The 19,574-nt window shown below is 42.1% G+C and overlaps 1 protein-coding gene across 1 annotated transcript in view; it reads right to left on the minus strand.

Annotated features, from left to right (window-relative positions):
* EPB41L4A (erythrocyte membrane protein band 4.1 like 4A) overlaps window positions 1-19,574 on the minus strand; it is a 2,214,504-nt gene that overhangs the window by 1,689,287 nt on the left and 505,643 nt on the right. Inside the window, exon 4 of the mRNA XM_044064468.1 lies at window positions 9,119-9,197. Within this exon, the coding sequence (XP_043920403.1) occupies window positions 9,119-9,197 (79 nt within the window). The remainder of the gene's footprint in view (window positions 1-9,118; window positions 9,198-19,574) is intronic.

Consider the following 19,574-nt stretch of genomic DNA (forward strand, 5'->3'; position numbering starts at 1 on the left):
TACTAACACCTTGGACGATTTTAATGTATACAATTTTTCTAGTATGGAGATTAATTCTGAACATTGTCACTTGTTCGTTAAAGGGTTTCCTTTTGTACCCTCACAATCCCCAGATATTTCTAATATTTTAATGGATTTGAGAATGTACAAACGCAAATTGAATTTAAAAATCCTTTTCAAAAGCTTTGCTTCTAGTTCCTTTGTTAACCCCTTGGCTATTTCTACTACTTACAATCCCCTACTTCACCCTACTGTCCAATTATTTGAGAATATTTGTGAATTGGACTTACACAATTCAAAATTTACCAATGGGAATGTTCATTTTAGTGAGAAAAGGATTAGTGAAGAAATAAAGAAATTTTCCCATACCACTAGAATCATGAAACCAGACAAGGGGGAGGTATAGTTTTGATGAATTATGGGGATTATAATAAGAAAATGTTATTCATTCTAGAAGGAAAAAGCTTAAACAAAATCTTCTGTAAATGAACTTAATGGTGCATATAACCGTATAAGAAATGAACTCCAAGATCTTTATACTGAGTGTTCAGTATCTATAGATGTTCTTAATTATTTATCAGTTCCTTACCCCAAACCACAAAGTTTACTCTTCAAATTTTCCCTTGGAACTAGACAAACTTTCAGCTTAAGCACTCAAACCATTCACTTCTCATCCCGACGCTTGCTCAAAACTCATAGCAAGCACTAATAAACCCTAGCACTAGACCTTCCTATACTGTAGAGAAGGACAAGGCTCTCTAGTAGACCTTACCTGCCAGGCATGTCCAAAGGGCAGTTTCAGGTGTACTTTCCACCCAACTGGTGAATCTGGGCATTTTGAGGCAATGTTACAATTGCCTCATGTACACAGACAACCCTCTCCTCCTTCCACCAAACACTAATACATGCAAGAGTTGCAATTATACAGCCAAACTGGAGGCTAAGCTCTCCCAACCCAGGACTGGACCAGGCAGTCAAGAGGAGAACGGAATTACTTGCATCACACCACCAGTCTCACATAGACCTATGAAACCAGCACCGGCAAAAAACACACATAAACAGATGAAAACATACTCAGAGGCTCTAAATAAAAATCTTGAAAAGCAACAGAGACCACCAAAGCAGACATCCAAGCAACCTCCACCCCTAACACAAACCATGAAACACATACTTCACAAAACCAGTGTGCCACACAATCACAGCCCTTAAGGCAAAATAACATACCCAACACACTAGTAGTAGGTGACTCTATAGTCAGGCACACTGACGTCCCACTCACTAGGCTGAACAAGGAGAAGGTTACTGTTAGCTGCCTGTCAGGTGCCAGGATCCGCCACTTAAAACAAGCACTCAGGTCACTCCAGAATAAGTACAAATATGACTCTGTCATTGTCCATGTTGGTGTGAATGACCTGAGCCGTACCTCCCTGGACTACATAAAAAGAGACATGGAGGAGCTCTCTGATCACGTAGCCCAGGCTGGTATGACCCTGACCCTGAGTAGCATCCTGCCCTCACCAAGAATGATACCACTGTATGGAGAAAAACTATCAATTTCAACAATTGGCTAAGCTTCTGGTGTCATTCAAAGGGGATCCAGTGTCTATCAGCCTGGGATGTCGACAAGCCATGCTGCTTCGCTAGAGATGGCTTGCAATTGTTACCCTTAGGCTTTCAAATACTGGCCAAGGCTCTTGCCACCCCCATATTTTAGGCAAGGCTCAAAAGACAAACCTACCGCCGAAAATAGCACAAGTAACAAAAAACTGAGGGCAATGCTACTCAATGTCAGAAGTCTAAACCTCAAAATGCACGCACTCGAGGCACTCCTCAGCATGGAGAAAATCGATATATGTGCAGTAACAGAAACCTGGTTTAAGGCTCCAGAGAGCACCCCAGCACTACCAGGCTACAACCTATACCATACATTTCGGCCACAAAACCCGGACCGAAATACAAATACGGGGGAGTATCCATATTCATCAAGAATACCCACACCTTCAGGTTAGTGGCACAGCACGATGCTTCAGAGATCATCCACGTGCAGCTAACAACGGGCAAAACTGCTATTCAAATTATAGCTTGCTACAGATCACCCACCATGTCCCAGGACCCCCACTCCGCATTCCTGGAAACGCTGGGAAACATAAAGGTCCTGCGAAACACCATGATACTGGGTGATTTAAATTACCCAAACATTAACTGGGAGAACTACTCAAATACAAACTCCCTTGCTCAACATTTCCTAGAATTTATAAACTCAAACACCATGGATCAACTGGTCAACACCCCCACCAGAGATGACAACATACTGGACTTGGTCGTCACCAACATGTGCAATCGGTGTTCCACACGAAGTCAAACCCTCACTGGTTAGATCTGACCATAAACTAATCACTCTGGATATCCACATTCCGCCAACACCCCTGGTCAAAAAAACCACCGTGAAAAACTTTTCAAAAGTAAACTTCACGTTACTTAAGACCGAAGTAGGACATTTCAAAGCCCGTATGCTAAAGGACAACGCTGTACAAGCAGCAAAATCCTTTACTAATACACTCTACAGGCACCTACAAGAATGGATGGATTGTGCTATCCCAAACAAAACCAAAACTCACTCCTCCAGAAAAGGAAACCAGTCTGGTGGACCCCTGCCATAAACAAGCTATACAATAGAAAGAGAAAAATAGTACAGAAAAGAATAAAATCCTAAGAAGGGAAGACATCCCTGATCAGTATCAGCAAGAAACTATGTTCCCTCATAAAATCCTCCAAGGCTAGCTTCAAAAGAAAAATTGCCATGGACTCCAAAGATAACCACAAGGCATTCTTTAGCTACGTCAAGAATCTAAATGGCAATTCTCAGATTTGCTCAAAGTTTGTGCAGAATGGCACAAAATACACTGAACTGACCGATATAGCCAACATCCTGGCAGACAGGTTCAGTGCAAACTTCACCCCCCTCTCACGCCCAAAAGGGCCCACAACTATACCAGAAGAATGTAGTGCCCCTGAAATCAATGGGACCAGACAGTGTCCCAGGCTGTGTCCTACATGAGCTCAAAGATGAACTAACCCCTCACCTAAACACACAGTTTAAACTCAGCCTCTCCACAGGCTACGTGCCCAGAGAGTGGCGCACAGCAACAGTTATTCCACTCCACAAAGGTGGAGCCACAATGGACCCTGGGAACTATCGCCCTATAAGCCTGACTAGCTTGGTCTGCAAAGATATGGAGCGCATCATCATGGATCTCATTAGCAGAGACAATGGAAACCTCCAAACACTGGATCCTACCCAGTTCAGCTTTGTTAAGGGCAGATCATGCCTCCTAAACCTGGTGGACTTCTTTGACACAGTTACCAAGGCTATAGATGAGGGAAAGGTTGTCCACACAGCCTACCTAGACCTTGCAAAGGCCTTCAACATCATTCCCCACTCAGGTATTACAGACAAGCTCACCAGCCTGAACATAAACCCCTACATCACGAGATGGTTTGCCAACTGGCTCACGGGCAGAACCCACATGGTAAGAGTTGCGGGAGCTAGGTCTGACTCTAAACCAGTTACAAGCGGCATTCCCCAGGGCTTAGTCCTAGGACCTTTCTTGTTTGGCATATACTTCTCAGAGGTACAGGCAAGTACAGGAGGACTATGGCTGACGAGGTTCGCAGACGACTGCAAACTAGGGGCTATAATTGACTCTCTGGCTGAAACAGACATCCTCCAAAAGGGTCTCACTGAGACAGATACCTGGTGTCAAAACCATGGCCTCAAGCTAAATGCCAAAAAGTGCATAGTCATCCCCTATGGAAGTACCCACAAACTACCAGATAGGTGGCAGCCCCCTAAATAGGAAGACATAATAAGGGGTCTGGGGACCCAAGTAGATAGTAACCTCTCCCTTTGATAATCACGTTGCCACAGTGGTTAGAAAATCCTTCTATGTCACCCACTTAATCACAAAAGGGTTTGCATCCAGATCGAAAGAGGTCATTAGGCCCCTCTACGCATCACTCATCAGACCCATCATAGAGTACAATGCCCCATATGGGATGTACCTTACAAGACACCTGCAACAACTGGAAAGACCACAGAAGTACCTCACCAAGAGGATCACTGGCCTCAAGCAGATGCCCTATGCAGCTCGACTGAAGAAACTCCAGCTGTACTCAGTTGTATACCGCCTACTCAGAGGTGATGTCTGCTGGACATACAAGGCCATGTCCAACGCAAATTTGATGGACATGCTCCACCTAAAGAAAACCATATACCCTTGAGCCACATGCTCCAGGGATCTAACCCTCACCACAACAATAAATAGGATGTGCTGAAGGGATAGACTCCTGTCCCAGAGACTTCCCATGTTCTGGAACAAGATTCCAATCTACATTAGGCAGAGCTCTTCGCTAACCCTCTTCAAAAGAAACCTTGACGAGTGGATGGGAAACAGAAAGTTTACCCCAGGGATCACTTCAGTGGCTCTGCTGGACAGAGGCACAGGGAACTAATCTAAGGGGGCGGTGAAAGCCAACACATTCTGGCTAGGCTTATAAATGCCTTCGGGCAGATAGCCTAGTACCTACCTATGAACTGTCTGTTACGTTTGGTTTACCTAAATTACACAAAAACCTTGTTCAACCACCCATGTGCCCATAATAGACTCTAAGGCTGCATTACCTACCCCTTGGCAAAATATTTGGATAACAAGTTAAAGGAACATGTTTTTAATGAGAGACACATTTGCAAGGAATTAAGGAGTTTTTTTAGCTATGGACAAAATAATTTTCAAGGATGCTTATATTTTTATAACCATTGACATTAAGGACTTGTATTCAGTCATACCCCATGATATGGGGTCAGATTGGCTTACAGAGTAACTCCATGAAAAATGCATTGCACATTTTGATGTTTTAGTCTATACATAATTGATGGAAATGGTCCTTAAAAACAATTTATATTGTTTAACAAAGAAATATATTTGCAACAAGAGTGAGTGGCTATGGGCTCTGCATGTGGTAGTCTCTATGCTAATATTGTGGCCAGGCAATGGGAGAAAACATTTTTATTTCCCTCATGCTATTTTAAGCATATTAAGTTCTATACCAGGTTTTTTGATGATATGTTTGTTCTATGGGATGGACCTATTGATGTTATTGATGATTTTATTGATCATGTTGAAACTACCACATAATTTTTAAAGTTCACTCACACCTGTGACCTCAACATTTCTTTCTTTCTTAGATATTTTCTTGGTGAAAGATTATCTACACAAGAAGTTTGTATCAAAGATTTTCAGAAAAAATGTGTACTTAATTCTTTATTGCATTTCTCCAGTATCCACCCTATAAAACAAAAGAAGGCAATTGTAAAGGGCCAGTTCGTGCGGGCAGCATGTATGGTGTCTGGCATGGAGGAATTCCTGGATGAATGTGATAATTTAAAACAGATGTTTGTGAAAAGAGGGTATCCTTTTAAATTTATAAGTGACATTATGATTGAGGTTGTTAACAAGAGGGACCATGGTTTTTATTTGCCTCTACTTTCAAGTTGTTGTGTCTTTTGGCTTTTCCCAGTTAAGGGTCGCCACAGTGGAACTCCGGGCTGCTAATGATTGGCAGAAGGTTTCTACGTGCCGAATTGCCAGCCCTGACACACAACCTTCAACAAAGGTACACCCCTTCACGCATGTCTCCACACGCAAGACACTTTAGCTGAGAATCGAACGGACAGCATCTTGCTGTGAGGTGACAACGCTACTGCAGCACCTCTATTTTCAGGTGATGTTACTATAAATGTTATATCTACTAATCAACATGACAATATTACAATTGAAGAAAGTAGAGATTTTAAAACTTTCTTTATCACTATTTTTACACAAGATAGTTTTATGCTGAGACATTTTAGTAAAAAATTGGTACGTCCTTAGACATGAGAAGAACATTAGACCTTTAATAGGATTACAACCCACCATAGTATACAGAAGATGTAAGAACTTGAAAAATATATTTGAGACTAGTAATATCTATTCCAACCACAGGCCTGGTTTTATGAATAAATGTGGTAGATGTAACTACTGCAGATACTTAAAAGAGGGGAACACATTTTACATCAACAATGGAGAGATTAGGATTAACCAGAAAATTAATTGTGGCTCGGAGAAAGTTATTTATTGTGCTATGTGCAGTGTCTGTTCTTGTTATTACATTGGCAAGACTGACCTGAAGTTTAAAAAACATATATACGAACATCTGTATGATATTAAAAATAAAAAAGAGACCAATGCCCTAAGTAAGCATATAATGGAGAACATTAATCACAAGTTTAATTTTTTTATTCTGGATAGTATTAGCGCTGACATAAAAGCTGGGGGCTTGGTCATTAGTTTTGGAAAAAAGAGAATTATATTGGCAGTTACGTTTAAATGCAGGGAACTGGCTAGGTCTTAATGAGCACATTACTATTAGCCCTATTCTGAAATTAAAAGCATTAGAGAGGTAAATCTACCTCGCCAGTATTTATTTCAGTATTTATGTATTTAACTTAATAGTATCCATTGGATTAAACAGCCTTTTACATTTCCATTTTAAACACTTTTATATACATTTTTATATATATTTATATTTTTATGCATATATTTATGACACTGTTATTTAGCATTTAGTTTGTATTTATTGGGGGGTTGTATGTGTGTGTGTTTCTGAAATCAGGTTATCACTTGAATGCATTTATTACCAGGACTACTAATATTGTGCTTGTATTACTTTAAATTAATTTTGCTTCTTTAATTGTTTTATTGCTTATGTCACTTCCTGTTGTACTTGTATATAAGGAAGTTCCCACTTGTGATAAGTTACCTGATGAAGTCTAGATCTTCTAAGCGAAAGCACTATTCATGTGTTTTTGTGGAGTGAATAAAGTGGATTACGTTTACTACAACAGTGTCTTTCATCTATTTTTACTTGTGAGTGGGTCCAATCCAGCTACTTTACTTGTTTTCTTTATTTACTATACTCCACCAGAAGTACATATAGAAATTAATAAAAGACAAAGCATATTAGTTTACTTTAACTATTAGCAGGGGGAAAGCCCTCCAGCACCCCCACAACCCCCGCTACTTAAATATATCAACTCTGTGATTGCACTTTACTACACTAAGATGAGTTATGTTGTAATATAGCAACTTAAAAGGGAACACGACTAAGGTTACAATAGGCAGTCATGAAACACATAATGCTGTGTTTGCCATTTTCTTCTGTGGACTGCAATTTCGGATTTGATCTATTTAAGTAGGATGGGGTTTGAGGGGAGAAGCCTCCCCACATGGCAATATGTTTTGTTATGTAGTTGTGCTGGAATATTGTAAGTGTGGTGTAGTCTGTTTTTCGATATTATGAAATTCAGTATTTTGAGTTTTCAGTATTTTGAACTTTCAAGATTTTGGACTCAGTATTTTGAATTTCAAGATTATGAGCTTCAAGATTTAGAAGTGGACCCGTATGTATATGTGTATATATATATATATATATATATATATATATATATATATATATATATATATATATATATATATGGGTCTACTACCGTAGATCGAAATTACACTATTTCAAAATACGATAGTAGTGTCCCACTAATGCGAAAGTGCACTTTCATGAAAGTCACTAAGTCGAACGGGACATTTCCTGCACTGTGGTGCGGTAGTGACGGAACTTAGGGTTAGGGCTTGGGTTAAGGATAGTGGATAGCTAGTAGGGCTATCCACTATCCTTAACCCAAGCCCTAACCCTAACATTCGTGACTACCGTAACACAGTACAGGAAATAGGTCTGTAACTACTGCTCAGTGGAGGAAATACAGTTTCCTGCACTGTGGTGCGGTAGTCATGGACCTTAGAGTTAGGGCTTTGGTTAAGGATAGTGGATGGCCCTACTAGCTATCCACTATCCATAACCCAAGCCCTAACCCTTCGCGAAAGTGCACTTTCATTGAAGTGTACTTTTGCGTTAGTGGGATACTACTATCGAATTTCAAAATAGTGTAATTTCGATCTATGGTAGTAAAGCCATATTACTTATAGATATATATATATATATATATATATATATACATATACATATATACGGGTCCACCTTTTAATTTCGAAATACCAAAATCTTGAGTTTTGAGATCCCGAACTCAAAACATCAAGATTTTGGAATCTCGAAAGTGAAAAGTGAACCAAAAAAAAAAAAACCCCAACTAAAATAATGTTTTTGCAGGGGCACATGCCCCCCATGCACCCCCACACCCCCAACTTTAATATACCAACTCCAAGACTGCGCTACAGTGAAGAGAACGGTAAGCAGAACAGGAGCTTTACCGTTCTCTTCACTGTAGCATGATCTCGGAGTTGGTAGATTAAAGTAGGGGGGGGGGGGTGTGTGCCCTGCAAAAACATGATTTTAGCTGGGTTTTTTTTTTATTTGTTTACATTTTAATTTCGAGATTCCAAAATCTTAACTTTCTGGGATTGGTATTTTGAAAGTCGAGAATTTGGTATTTCGAAATTAAAAAGTGGACCCATAAATAAATAAATATATATATATATACACACACACACACACACATATATATATATATATATATAAAATGTGTGTGTGTGTGTGTGTGTATGTGTATATATATATATATATATATATATATATATATATATATAAAATGCATTTATTAACAAAGCAGAAATAAATCAATTAACAGGAAGGGAAGTTTCCAAAGGGATCTTACATTAGCCTGAAAGAAGTAATCCAGCACTGCAGGCTGCTGAGGAGATTCTACAGCTAGCAACTGTAATGGCTGTACCATGAGAGTAACACAATTCTATTACATTTCACAGGTAATAGCTAGTTCCCTAAACAAATCTAGTTTGTTATCCATTTAGTGTCTTTTAAAAAGTGGTACTGTGAACTGCGATATACAACACCCTTGTGTTTCCTCACTAAAGAAATAAAACATTTTATAAAACAGAGTTTTACACATATTTCTATTAGCGTACATGGATGTAACATTTTAAGCATTTTCCCAGCTGTGTATTTTTTATTGTTTGTAACATATACCACTCACACCTTTCCATTAATTTACCTTGTTATCTCTTCTTTAAGTCTGCAGGGATCTTCTGCATAGAATCTCACACCAAAGTATAATGTATAGGATGGGCCAGCTGTAAGGAAAAGAAGACACATTCAGTAGTTTTATTACTTTAATATACTGGCTAACTAATTTTATAGTACAAGTTTCAATAGTAGCAGAGGGATGAAGGCCTGACAGCAACCCTGACAACACTGTTTTGGTTAGTGGACTGAATGCTGAAAGAGAAAATGGCAGAGGGAATGAAGCAGCAATTCCTACATGCCTCTTTCATGGAAAAGGTTTTGGGGGAATATGCTGGGGGGTGCCCAGACCTTGTGTTCTGTGGTGAGACATGACACATGAAACAGCTGCTGGATTGTTTAACAGGCAAACATATTCGGTGACAAGCCAGGTGACAGTGGTGCCCTTACAGTGCCTCAACATGCTTATTTTGTGACATTGCTCAGCAAACCTTAGGATGAATAGGGCTCACAGGAAAAACCTAGCTGGCTGCAATGGGATGGCTCTTGCACATCTGCTCCACTCCCCATTTGCAAGGGTATCTTCAGCCCAGTATCCAAGAGGCCTTCTCATCTAAAGGGATGAGATGAGACCTACCCAGCAAAATGACAAATCCAGGTCATACCCCAAATAACAGCAGCCTTGGGGAAAATGAGGTAAATGGAGATGCAGATCTGAATGCAATGATGGCTAACCAGGAATACTTATTAAATTGTACACTGTGCTTGGTTAAATCTTCCTTTATTTTCACCTACACTACACATGCTCTTCCTTCCCCTTTTATCAACCACTTCATCCCAACATTTTAAACACAGGGGTTCAATAGTTTCAAAGAAGACTGACAGAATCACATGCAAACATACCACAAGGAAAATTAAACAATAACGTATCGATAATAATAATAACCTCTTCTGTCAGTTACTGCCACATTTCTATTAATCTTTCATATAAACAACTCCTTTTGCCTTGTACAGTACAGCTAGTTTCTATCTGCAGGGTTGCTTTCTGCAGTTTAATGCAGCTATCCACCATTTCACCAGCATTTTCAGATATTTTTGAACATATGTAGTGCCTAAAGCAAGAAGGTATTTTTTGCTGACAAGTGCTTTATTTAAAACAGTACTGAGTAATGTACAGTCAGAAGCAAACTCTATTTGTGTATAGGGATAAAGTCCTGACTATGAACCACACAATCCAAACTGGATTTGGCAAGAAGAAGACAGAAGGATGCAGCATTTGTCAGTTGACCTTTTCTCAGAGGACGGGTGTGGGACAAATTCCTGGGGCACACATTCCCATGTCAGAATCTCCACTGCAGTCAATGGGTCACATGGGAATGCAGACTTCAAGGTGATTGGTTAGGGTAGTTCTGAGGGGTTAAGTCATTTGCGAGAGTGAGTGACATACCTTCTCTGACACCAAATAAAAGGCCACACAACAAGCATGTACAGGACACATGCTGTGGGGTATTAGGGATTAACAGTGTAAACCCTAATCCCTGTGTGAAGGACAGCACCACTCCAGTCTGACAAGTCCAGCAACTTCTGGGGAACAAATAGGCTTTAGTTGTTTTGCCTCTGTGAGGAATGAACAGGCCAACTTAGTGGTAGAAGGGAGACTTGATGGTCAGATGGAACAGGAAAAAATTTTGAAAAAGTCTATTCACTAACAGATATAAATATTAAAGAAAAGCAGAGAACAGTAAACTTTTAAAAGATGCAATTATTTTTCATGTCAGAGCAAATTAAAATCAACAAAATGCAAAACATAGCAAACAAAAGTGTCTGCTCCTCTTTGTACGACTTCTAGCTGCCTTTCTCTGTCTAAACTGTTTACATTTCTCCCTTTCCTCTAGGCTGTAGTGTAAAACAAACCCAAGATGGTCTTCTGCATGTGACAATCAGACTTACTTTTTAAAAAAATCAGTAGATGGAATTAAAGTTTTCTTCTGCTTTTGGCCAAGCTATGCAGAAATATTTGTACAAAAATGTAATAATAAAAAAAAGAAAGAAATGCAAATTGTAATCAGATCAAGATAGAATGCAGGAACACAGAATGGCAATAAACCTTTTTTTTATGTACATGCTGCAAGGTTACTGCAAATGTGAAGGCATGACTGAAAAAGTCAATACTTTATCATTAAGACCATATTAAGGAGACCAAAAACATTGTGTGTGCGTGCTTTTGTGCGCACGTGCCTGCAAGCACATCTGTCTGGGTATAATAGGGGTGGGATGAAAGTGTAGTTGTCCGTCTATGTATAATGGGGAAGGGTGAAGGTGGAACTGCCCACAGAATTTGCAAAAAAGTAATGTGGGGTTAACACTGAGGCCAGAAAAAGACAGACATGCTAAGGGACAAAATAATAATCCTTTAGAGGCTTAAAAAAGCAGCGATACTATTGATGATCCAGGAAAATAAAATAAGTACTTTCCAAGAAAAATGAAAAACCGTACCAAAAACAAACTCTTTCAAAGGTTCGGTATAGGAAAAGCACAGTTACTAAGATAAAGATACAACAAAGGGCAAAGGTAAGAAAACATAAGAAGGAAGCAAGTAAATTCAAACTAATAATAATAATAACAGCAATAATAATAATAAAGAATATGATGCAGGGATGGTAATGAATGTACGTCAGCTGTGAAAAACAATTAGGCAGCTATTAAGATAACAGACTCTATCAGCACATAATAGCTACAGAAAAAAATTGTTGCTACACTCTTAAGTCACCCTGAGACTTCTCTTTACCTAAAATTCTGAGAAGCACTTAAGATTAGTGATCCCAGTTAGTTTCCCTAGCAGAAATTCGAGGTACGCTGCTGTTTTTAACTATGAGATTTTCCAATGTACATTCAGTTGAAGACCTATAAAAAAAGCAAAAAGTGTCTGTTTTCCACTGTATTACTTGCATTTTTCAGTTTAAACTGCTTTACATTTCTCCATTTCCTCCAGAATGTACATGACAGTAAGCCGGAGAAGATGGAGTGCTTCTTGACATTTTGCATAACAAAAACAGTAGACTAACATACGCTTATTTATTTTAAAATCAGCAGAGGCTTAGAAAGCAGTCATCCACTACTGATCAAGGTATGACGATATACTTGTGTGTAAAATATCCTATGCCAGTGTCATAGTATGTAAATCCTTAACTATGGCTATAGGTTCATAGGTGTGTACAAGGCTAACGGCTCTGGAGCCTTTACAACCCTAGCGCATAGGATTACCCTGGCATCATGCCACCTGACCTTAGTTCCTAGTGCCTCTGTTGAGAAGAGCCACTGGAGTGATTCCCCCATGTGAATTGGCCACTGGAGTGATCCCCTATGTGAATTTTTTATTTCCCATCCACTCATCAAGATTTCTCTTGAACAGGGTCAGTGAGGTGCTCTGCTTGACATGTATGGGAAGTCAATTCCATAGCATGGGCATTCTCTGGGTTAATGAACCTGTCCCTCCAGCATGTTCTGTTGATTGTGGTAATGAGGTTCAAGTCTCTGGCGCATGTGGTGTGAAGGGATTGGGATTTCCTTAGATGTTGCATTTCTAACAGAGCTGGGTCAGACATGGCTTTGTAAGTCAAGCAGAGATCGCCTCTAAGTAGGCGATATGAGACCGAGAATAGTTGGAGTTTTTTGAGTCTGTCCATATAGGACAAGTGTTTAAGGCCTGGGATCCTCTTTGTGAGGTACTTTTGCGGCCTCTCCAGTTGTTTTAGGTGTCTGAGGTACATGCCAAATGGGGCATTGTACTCAATGATTGGCCTAATGAGGGAAGAGTAGAGGGAGACAATGACCTCTTTCTTCCTGGATGCAAAACCTTTAGTAATGAGAGGTGCCACATAGAAGGACTTTCTGACCACAGTGGCAATGTGGTGATCAAAAGACAAGTTGCTGTCAACCTGTGTTCCTAGATCTCTTATAACGCCTTCTATGTTCAGTGGACTACCATTAATGTGGTAATTCAAGGGAACCGGGTTTTTCCCAAGGGGGATGACGACACATTTTATGGCATTGAGCTTAAGGCCATGGTTCTGGCACCTGTCATTGGTCTCATTGAGGCCTTTCTGTAGGATGTCAACATCACCTGAGGAGTTAATAATAGCTCCCAACTTGCAATTGTCTGTGAACTTTGCCAGCCAGATTCCCTTCGTGTTGGCTTGGACTTCAGAGAAGTAGACACCAAACAGGAGAGGACCCAGGACTGACCCCTGTGGGACTCCACTCATGACTGGTCGACAGTCTGACTTGGATTCAGCTACTTTCACACTGTGGGTTCTATCTATGAGCCAGTTTGCAACCCACCTAGTGATATAGGGGTTGATGCCTAGCTTAGTGAGTTTTTCTACGATTCCTGAGTGGGTAATGGTATCAAAGGCCCTGGCCAGATCAAGGTAGGCTGTATGAACCACCTTGCCTTCATCCACAGCTCTGGTGACTGACTCAAAGATATCGATCAAGTTGAGCAGGCATGATCTACCCTTCACAAAACCAAACTGTGTAGGATCCAGAGTTTGCAAATTCCCTACATCCTTGTCTATTAGGTCCATGATGATGTGTTCCATAGCTTTGCATATCAGACTCGTCAGGCTAATGGGTCTCTAATCATTCCTCCCTTGTGGAGAGGGATGGCTGCGGCAGTGCGCCATTCGGTAGGGACAAAGCCTGAGGTGAGGCTGTGATTGAACAGGGCACACAGGCGAGGTGCCAGTTCACTCTGTAGTTCATGTAGAACACAGCTGGGGATATTGTCAGGTCCCACAGAAGATGTATTCTTGGCGTTAGACAGTGCTATTTTAACCTGTGCTTCAGTAATACTGGGTGCCTGACAATCTACTGGTATTGGGATTGGTCCTTTGGTGGGGAGGGGTAAAGTTGGCACTGAATCTGTCGGCCAGTATATTGGCAATATCTGTTGGCTCGGTACAGGAGGTACCATTGTGCAGTAGCTCACGGCAAATCTGGGTATTGCCATGGAGACTCTTTACATAACTATAGAAGGCCTTGTGGTTGGCTTTACTATCTGCTGCAATTCTGTTTTCATATCTAGCTTTGGAGGATTTGATGAGGGATTTCAACCTTTTGTTGAGGCTGATAAGGGAGTTTTTCCAGTCTTGGGACTTCACGTTCTTTGGCATCAGTTTCCTCCTTCTGTTTTAGAGTTTGTTTTTGGCAGAGGCCCACCAGATTGGCTTCCTTTTTTGAGGACAGCATCTTGATTCTGTTGGGTACGGCGAGATCCATGCATTTGTGTATGCGTTCGTACAGTGCATTGGTGTATGATTCGGCGGTCATGCAACTATTCTCCATTTGCATGGGTGCCGTGAAGTTAGCCACCTCTGTTTTTAGGAGCCGGAAGTTAGCTTTGGAGAAGTTTTTCATGGTGGTTATCCTTGTGGGGGTGTGTGTGTGTGTGTGAGGGATGTGGATTTCCAGGGTGATTCGTTTGTGGTCGGATCTAACCAGGGAGGATTTGACTACTGGTGTAGAGCAATGGTCGCCCATGTAAGTAATGACCAGGTCAAGGATGTTGCTACCTCTAGTGGGGGTGAGAAAGTATAGTTGTGTACACTTACCATAAATGTAGATGTTCAAGTGTATTCACTGTTGCAGTCATCACCTGTGGCTTATCCCTGCTGTGGCAGCCCTTGGCCAGACCGAATACCAAAGTCAATGCTTTTCTGCGTTGGCCGCTGTCTCTTGTTGACTAACGTCAGTGCTATAAAACAAGGCAGCTGACGCCATTACATAAGTTTTTCTTGCCCTAACCCGTCAGAAGCCCAAGGAAATATGGGAAAGTGGTCCTAGTGGTTAAAAGCCACCATAAGAAGCTTATGTCTCCCTAAGGAAAGAAGATATAATGGGGAAGGAGGGAGAGAAACCAGGACTGCAGAAGTGAATACACTTGAACATCTACATTTATGGTAAGTGTACACAACTGTCCTATGTTCTTCATGTTTCACTGTTGCAGTCATCACCTGTGGGACGATTCCCAAAGCTGAGGAGAAGGGTGGTAGGATTAGTAAGAGATCTAGGCATGGGTCAGCTAGCCCTGCAGGACTGCAGAGGCAAACCCTGCCCTAGCCTTAGAGTAAAAAGGTAGGTGGTAATGCTTTGTGAAGGTATGGATAAAAGTCCAGGTGGCATCTTCCAAGATGTCCCTGGTGGGAACTCCTCTGAGGAATGCTGTGGAAGTGCAGACTGCCTTAGTGGAATGGGTATGAACAGACTTAGGAGGTGGTTTCCCATGTAATCTGTAGCAGAAATGATTACAGTGTGATATCCATTTGGAAATGGTTTGCCCCGGGGCAAAGCTGACAATAATTTGGTCTGTTTTCCTGAAGGGTTAAGTATGGTCCAGGTAGTATTTGAGCTGTCTGTGCACGTCTAGTGAGCACAGAATTCTTTCCCCCTGTTTTGAGGGTTGGAAAGAAGGTGTGTAGATGTATGGCCTCATTGAGAGAGTCACATTAGATACCACCTTGGGCATAAAGGAGGGGGTTAGTCTTCAGGGAGACCCTGTCTCCATGGAAAATGATGAAGGGCTTAATGGCCATCAGTGCTTGAAGTTCTGAAACCCTTCTGGCTGAGGCGATAGCTAGTAGGAAAACAGTCTTCCAGGAGAGGTATCTCAGTTCTGCTGAAGCAGCAGGTTCAAAGGGGGGGGGAAGGTTAGTTTTTCCAAAACATAATTCAGGTCCCAGGCTGGTGTGGGTGGCCTTCTGGGAGGTCTGATATTAGAAGCCCCTCTGAAGAATTGTTTAATCAAAGGATGTGAGAAGAGGGGCTGATCTGTATCAAAATGAACTGAAATGGCTGAGGCGAGAATTTTAATAGAACAGAAGGAAAGGCCACTATTGAGTAACTCCGCTAGGTAGTCCAGGATAAGAGGGATGGAAGGTTGTGAGGAATTGTCCCCTTTGGACTGGCTCCAGGAGCAGAATCATTTCCATTTCCCTGCATAAGATTTTCTGGTATTGGGCCTTCTAGCCTTTGTGATAATGTCTAGGACCTGTTTGCGTAACAGGGGCCCCTTGTTTACCTTTAGAGTATTAGCCATGCTGACAGTTTGATAATAAACAACAAAAAAATAAAATAAAATCGTATAAAAATGCTGCGACCAAAAACAGGATCCACCACAAATTTAATACAGATTGTCTCTAGCGCCTCGGCATACACCTTCCAAGGAGAATACAAACCAAGGAATAAATGCTGACAGTTTGAGTCTGCAAGTCTGGGTGCCGCATCCCCCCGCCCACACCTGAGTCAAGAGGTCTGAGATCAGGGGAAGCTACCTGGGAGGCTTTAATGTCAGGCTGCGCAGTAAGGGGTTAGCAATGCTGTCTGGGCCAATCTAGAGTAATGAGGATGGCCTTTGGTCTCTCATCCCTTATCTTGATCAGTACCTTGGGAATAAGAGGCAGAGGAGGAAAGTGTATACAAAGAGGGAGTTCCAGGGGAATGTCAAGGCATCTACCTTCCACGCTAGGTGGTGATACTCCCTGGTACAGAATCTTTCAGTTGGTGGTTGAGGTGCGAAGCAAAGAGATCTACCTCCAGAGTTCCCCACTCCTGAGTGACTTGCTAAAATATTTTTCTGTGAGCTGCCATTCATGGGGGTCCAGTAAGTTTCTGCTTAAGTGGTCTGCCAGGGTTTTATTGATCCCTGGTAGGTATTAGGCTATTAGGTGTAATCCCAAGGAGGAGGCTGTCAGCCAGAGGGTCATGGCTATCCTGCACAGAGGGTAAGATTGGGTCCCTCCCTGTTTGTTGATGTACCACATTATTGTGGTGTTGTCTGTTTTGATAAGGAGAACCCCTGGCCTGAGATGGGGTTTGAAGGATGTCAAAGCCTTTTGCACTCCCCATCATTTCCTTCTGGTTGATGTGTAAGGGAAGGTGATGGGCATCCCAAAGACCTTGGTTGCACCTGCCTGCTAGGTAAGCACTCCAAGCAATGTCTGAGGCGTTGGTGGTGATGGTCTGCTTGGTTGGGTGGAGGATGAAGGGAAGACCCTTGTTCTTGTCACAGGTCCCTACCCACCAGAGAAGCTCGGCCCTTATACAGGGGGATCAGAGGGAGAGAGGTATCTAGAGGCTGAGAGTGCTGACACCAAAGGTTCTGTAGTTCTGAAGTTTTCTCATGTGAAGCCTGGCCAGAGGAATTGCAGGAACTTCCTTGTGGTGAGGTGACTTCTGGAAGCCAGCTGGGTAAAGTAGAGAGGCAGGAAGCTCTGCTTTTATGGGGATAGGAAGGTCATTTGGAATGCTGTGTCCAGCAGTGCTCCCAAGAAAATGATCTTCCTGGAGGGTGTTTGCTTTGATTTCTTCTCGTTGATGGTGAACCCTAAAGAGGTTAGGAGGGTTTTGACAAATAGGAGGTCCTGGAGCAGCTTTTCTTTGCACCCTGCCTGAATGAGGCAGTCGTCCAGATAAGGATAAATCTGTACATTTCTCTGTTTGCAAAATGCTATACCCTGGGAGCAGTAGATAAGCCAAAGGGTAGCGCAGAAAACTAAAAGTGTTGTGAGCCTGCTCTGAAGCACAGGAATTTCCTCCAGGATTTCCTTATGGGGATGTAGAGGTAGGCATTAGGTCTAGGGTCACTAACCAGGCATTTTTTGTCAGCATAGGCAGCAGGTGCTGCAAAGTTAGCATTTTGAATTTGGGGATGACCAGGGAGGTGTTCAGAATGGATAGATCCAGGATGGGACGCCAAGTGCCCTTTTTTCTGGGGACAAGGATAGACTGAAATAAATGCCTTTGCCTGTTTGATCTGAGGGGACAGGTTCTCTGTCCCTTGGGAAATGAGAGTTTGGACTTGTTTCAATGTCTCTGCCCACTGATTTGGAGGCATGTCTGGGTACCCTCTTGGAATTGGGAGTTCATTGAAAGAAAATGTGCATCCCTGAAAAATAATCTTTAAGATCCACTGATCTTTTGTAACAGAAAGCCAATTTTCTTTGCAGAGATAAAGCCTTCCTCCTAGCTTTTGGTGAGTGAAAGGCGGGCAGAGGGGGGAGAAGGTGTCATTGAGAGTCCCTGCCATATAGGGATGGCTTCAAACTCCCTGCCTTTGGGGAGGACGTGGTTCCCTGCTGTCCCTGGGATAGGGGCCTCTGTGGTCTGTCCCTGCGGGGCTTACTTTGCCTCTGTCTGCTAGGTGCAGGAAAGGACCAATGCTTAGAGGAAAATTCCTGCTGAACCTAGGAGGTTGTACCCAAAATAAATATTTTACTGTCTGCATAGATTTTTCTTTGTCTTCCATCTTTTTAAGCACCTCTTCTGCTTTTACTCCAAGCAAGCGGTCCTTATCCAAGGGTGCATCAATTAATTTAGACTTGACATGATGGGGGAGAGGCTGTTCCTTCAACCATGCATGTCTCCTTATAACAGATCCTGCCACTGCTGCCCTGCGTGAGGCTTCTAGGGCATCATATCTTCAGTGCAATGAGTGTTTGGCCACTTGACAAGTAGAGTGCAGTAAATCTGCTAACTCTTTTGGATTGGCACAGTCAGGAATGGTTGAAATCTTTTGCTTTAATAGTTCCAAAGTGTGTTGCTGATATTTTAATATATGGAACTGACAGCTGAGTGCTTTGATAGCTAAGGTTGGAGAGGTGTATACTTTTTTACCCCATCTGTCCAGAGCTCTGGAATCCTTGTCGGAAGGAATAGGATCTTAGCAGAACTAGCCTTAGCTCCTTTAGGTCCCTGTGTAATGACCTCCGGGTCTGCAACAGGATTTCTGTACAGGTATCTGTGAGAATCCGGTACTCTGTAATACCTGTCAGGTTTACTGGGAGCAGGTGGGAGGACATTAGGGGCTAAGCTGGATTCAGGGAAAACATCATCCACCACCTCTAAGAGACGGGGATTGCCAAGGGTCTGTGCTGGGCCAGGTCTAGTAACTCTCTTAGTCTTTTCTTAGATTGAGGAAAGTCCTGGGATTCCCAATGGAAATGTTCCCTGAGGGTGTGAAGGGTTTCCCCAAAGGAAAGATGATCTGCTGGGGAGGCAGAAGGAATGGATTCCTCTGCATCTGAATACTCATAAGCAGTCAGAGGTTGTTCCTCTTCAAAATCTGAATAATCAGATTCCTGTTCTGTAAGTATTTCTTGAGAAGGGTATCTTTTCGTTTTAGAAGTTGTGGCCTGACTGCCCCTGATAAGGAAGAAAAGATTCTCTGCCACTTTAAGCAGTTGGGTTTGGGGTGGTGGAGCAGGATTAAGATGGTGGCTAGAGGTAGATTTTCTAGGAGTGGCCTGGCTTCTAGTCTTTAGAGTATCCATCAGTCTGAGAGAAATGGTAGTCGGATGAGAAGATGTCTTTTTTTGTCTAGATTCAGTAGTGCGAAGGGCCTCCTTGGAAACCAGTGCCTGTGTTGCGGCTCCGGACCCAACCAAGGCAGAGACAACCAAAGGCTCAGAAGATGAAAGAGATTTCTGCGG

The sequence above is a fragment of the Protopterus annectens genome, chromosome 2.part2, assembly GCF_019279795.1.
Source record: "Protopterus annectens isolate FY-2018-M chromosome 2.part2, PAN1.0, whole genome shotgun sequence".
Classification (NCBI taxonomy): Eukaryota; Metazoa; Chordata; order Ceratodontiformes; family Protopteridae; genus Protopterus; species Protopterus annectens.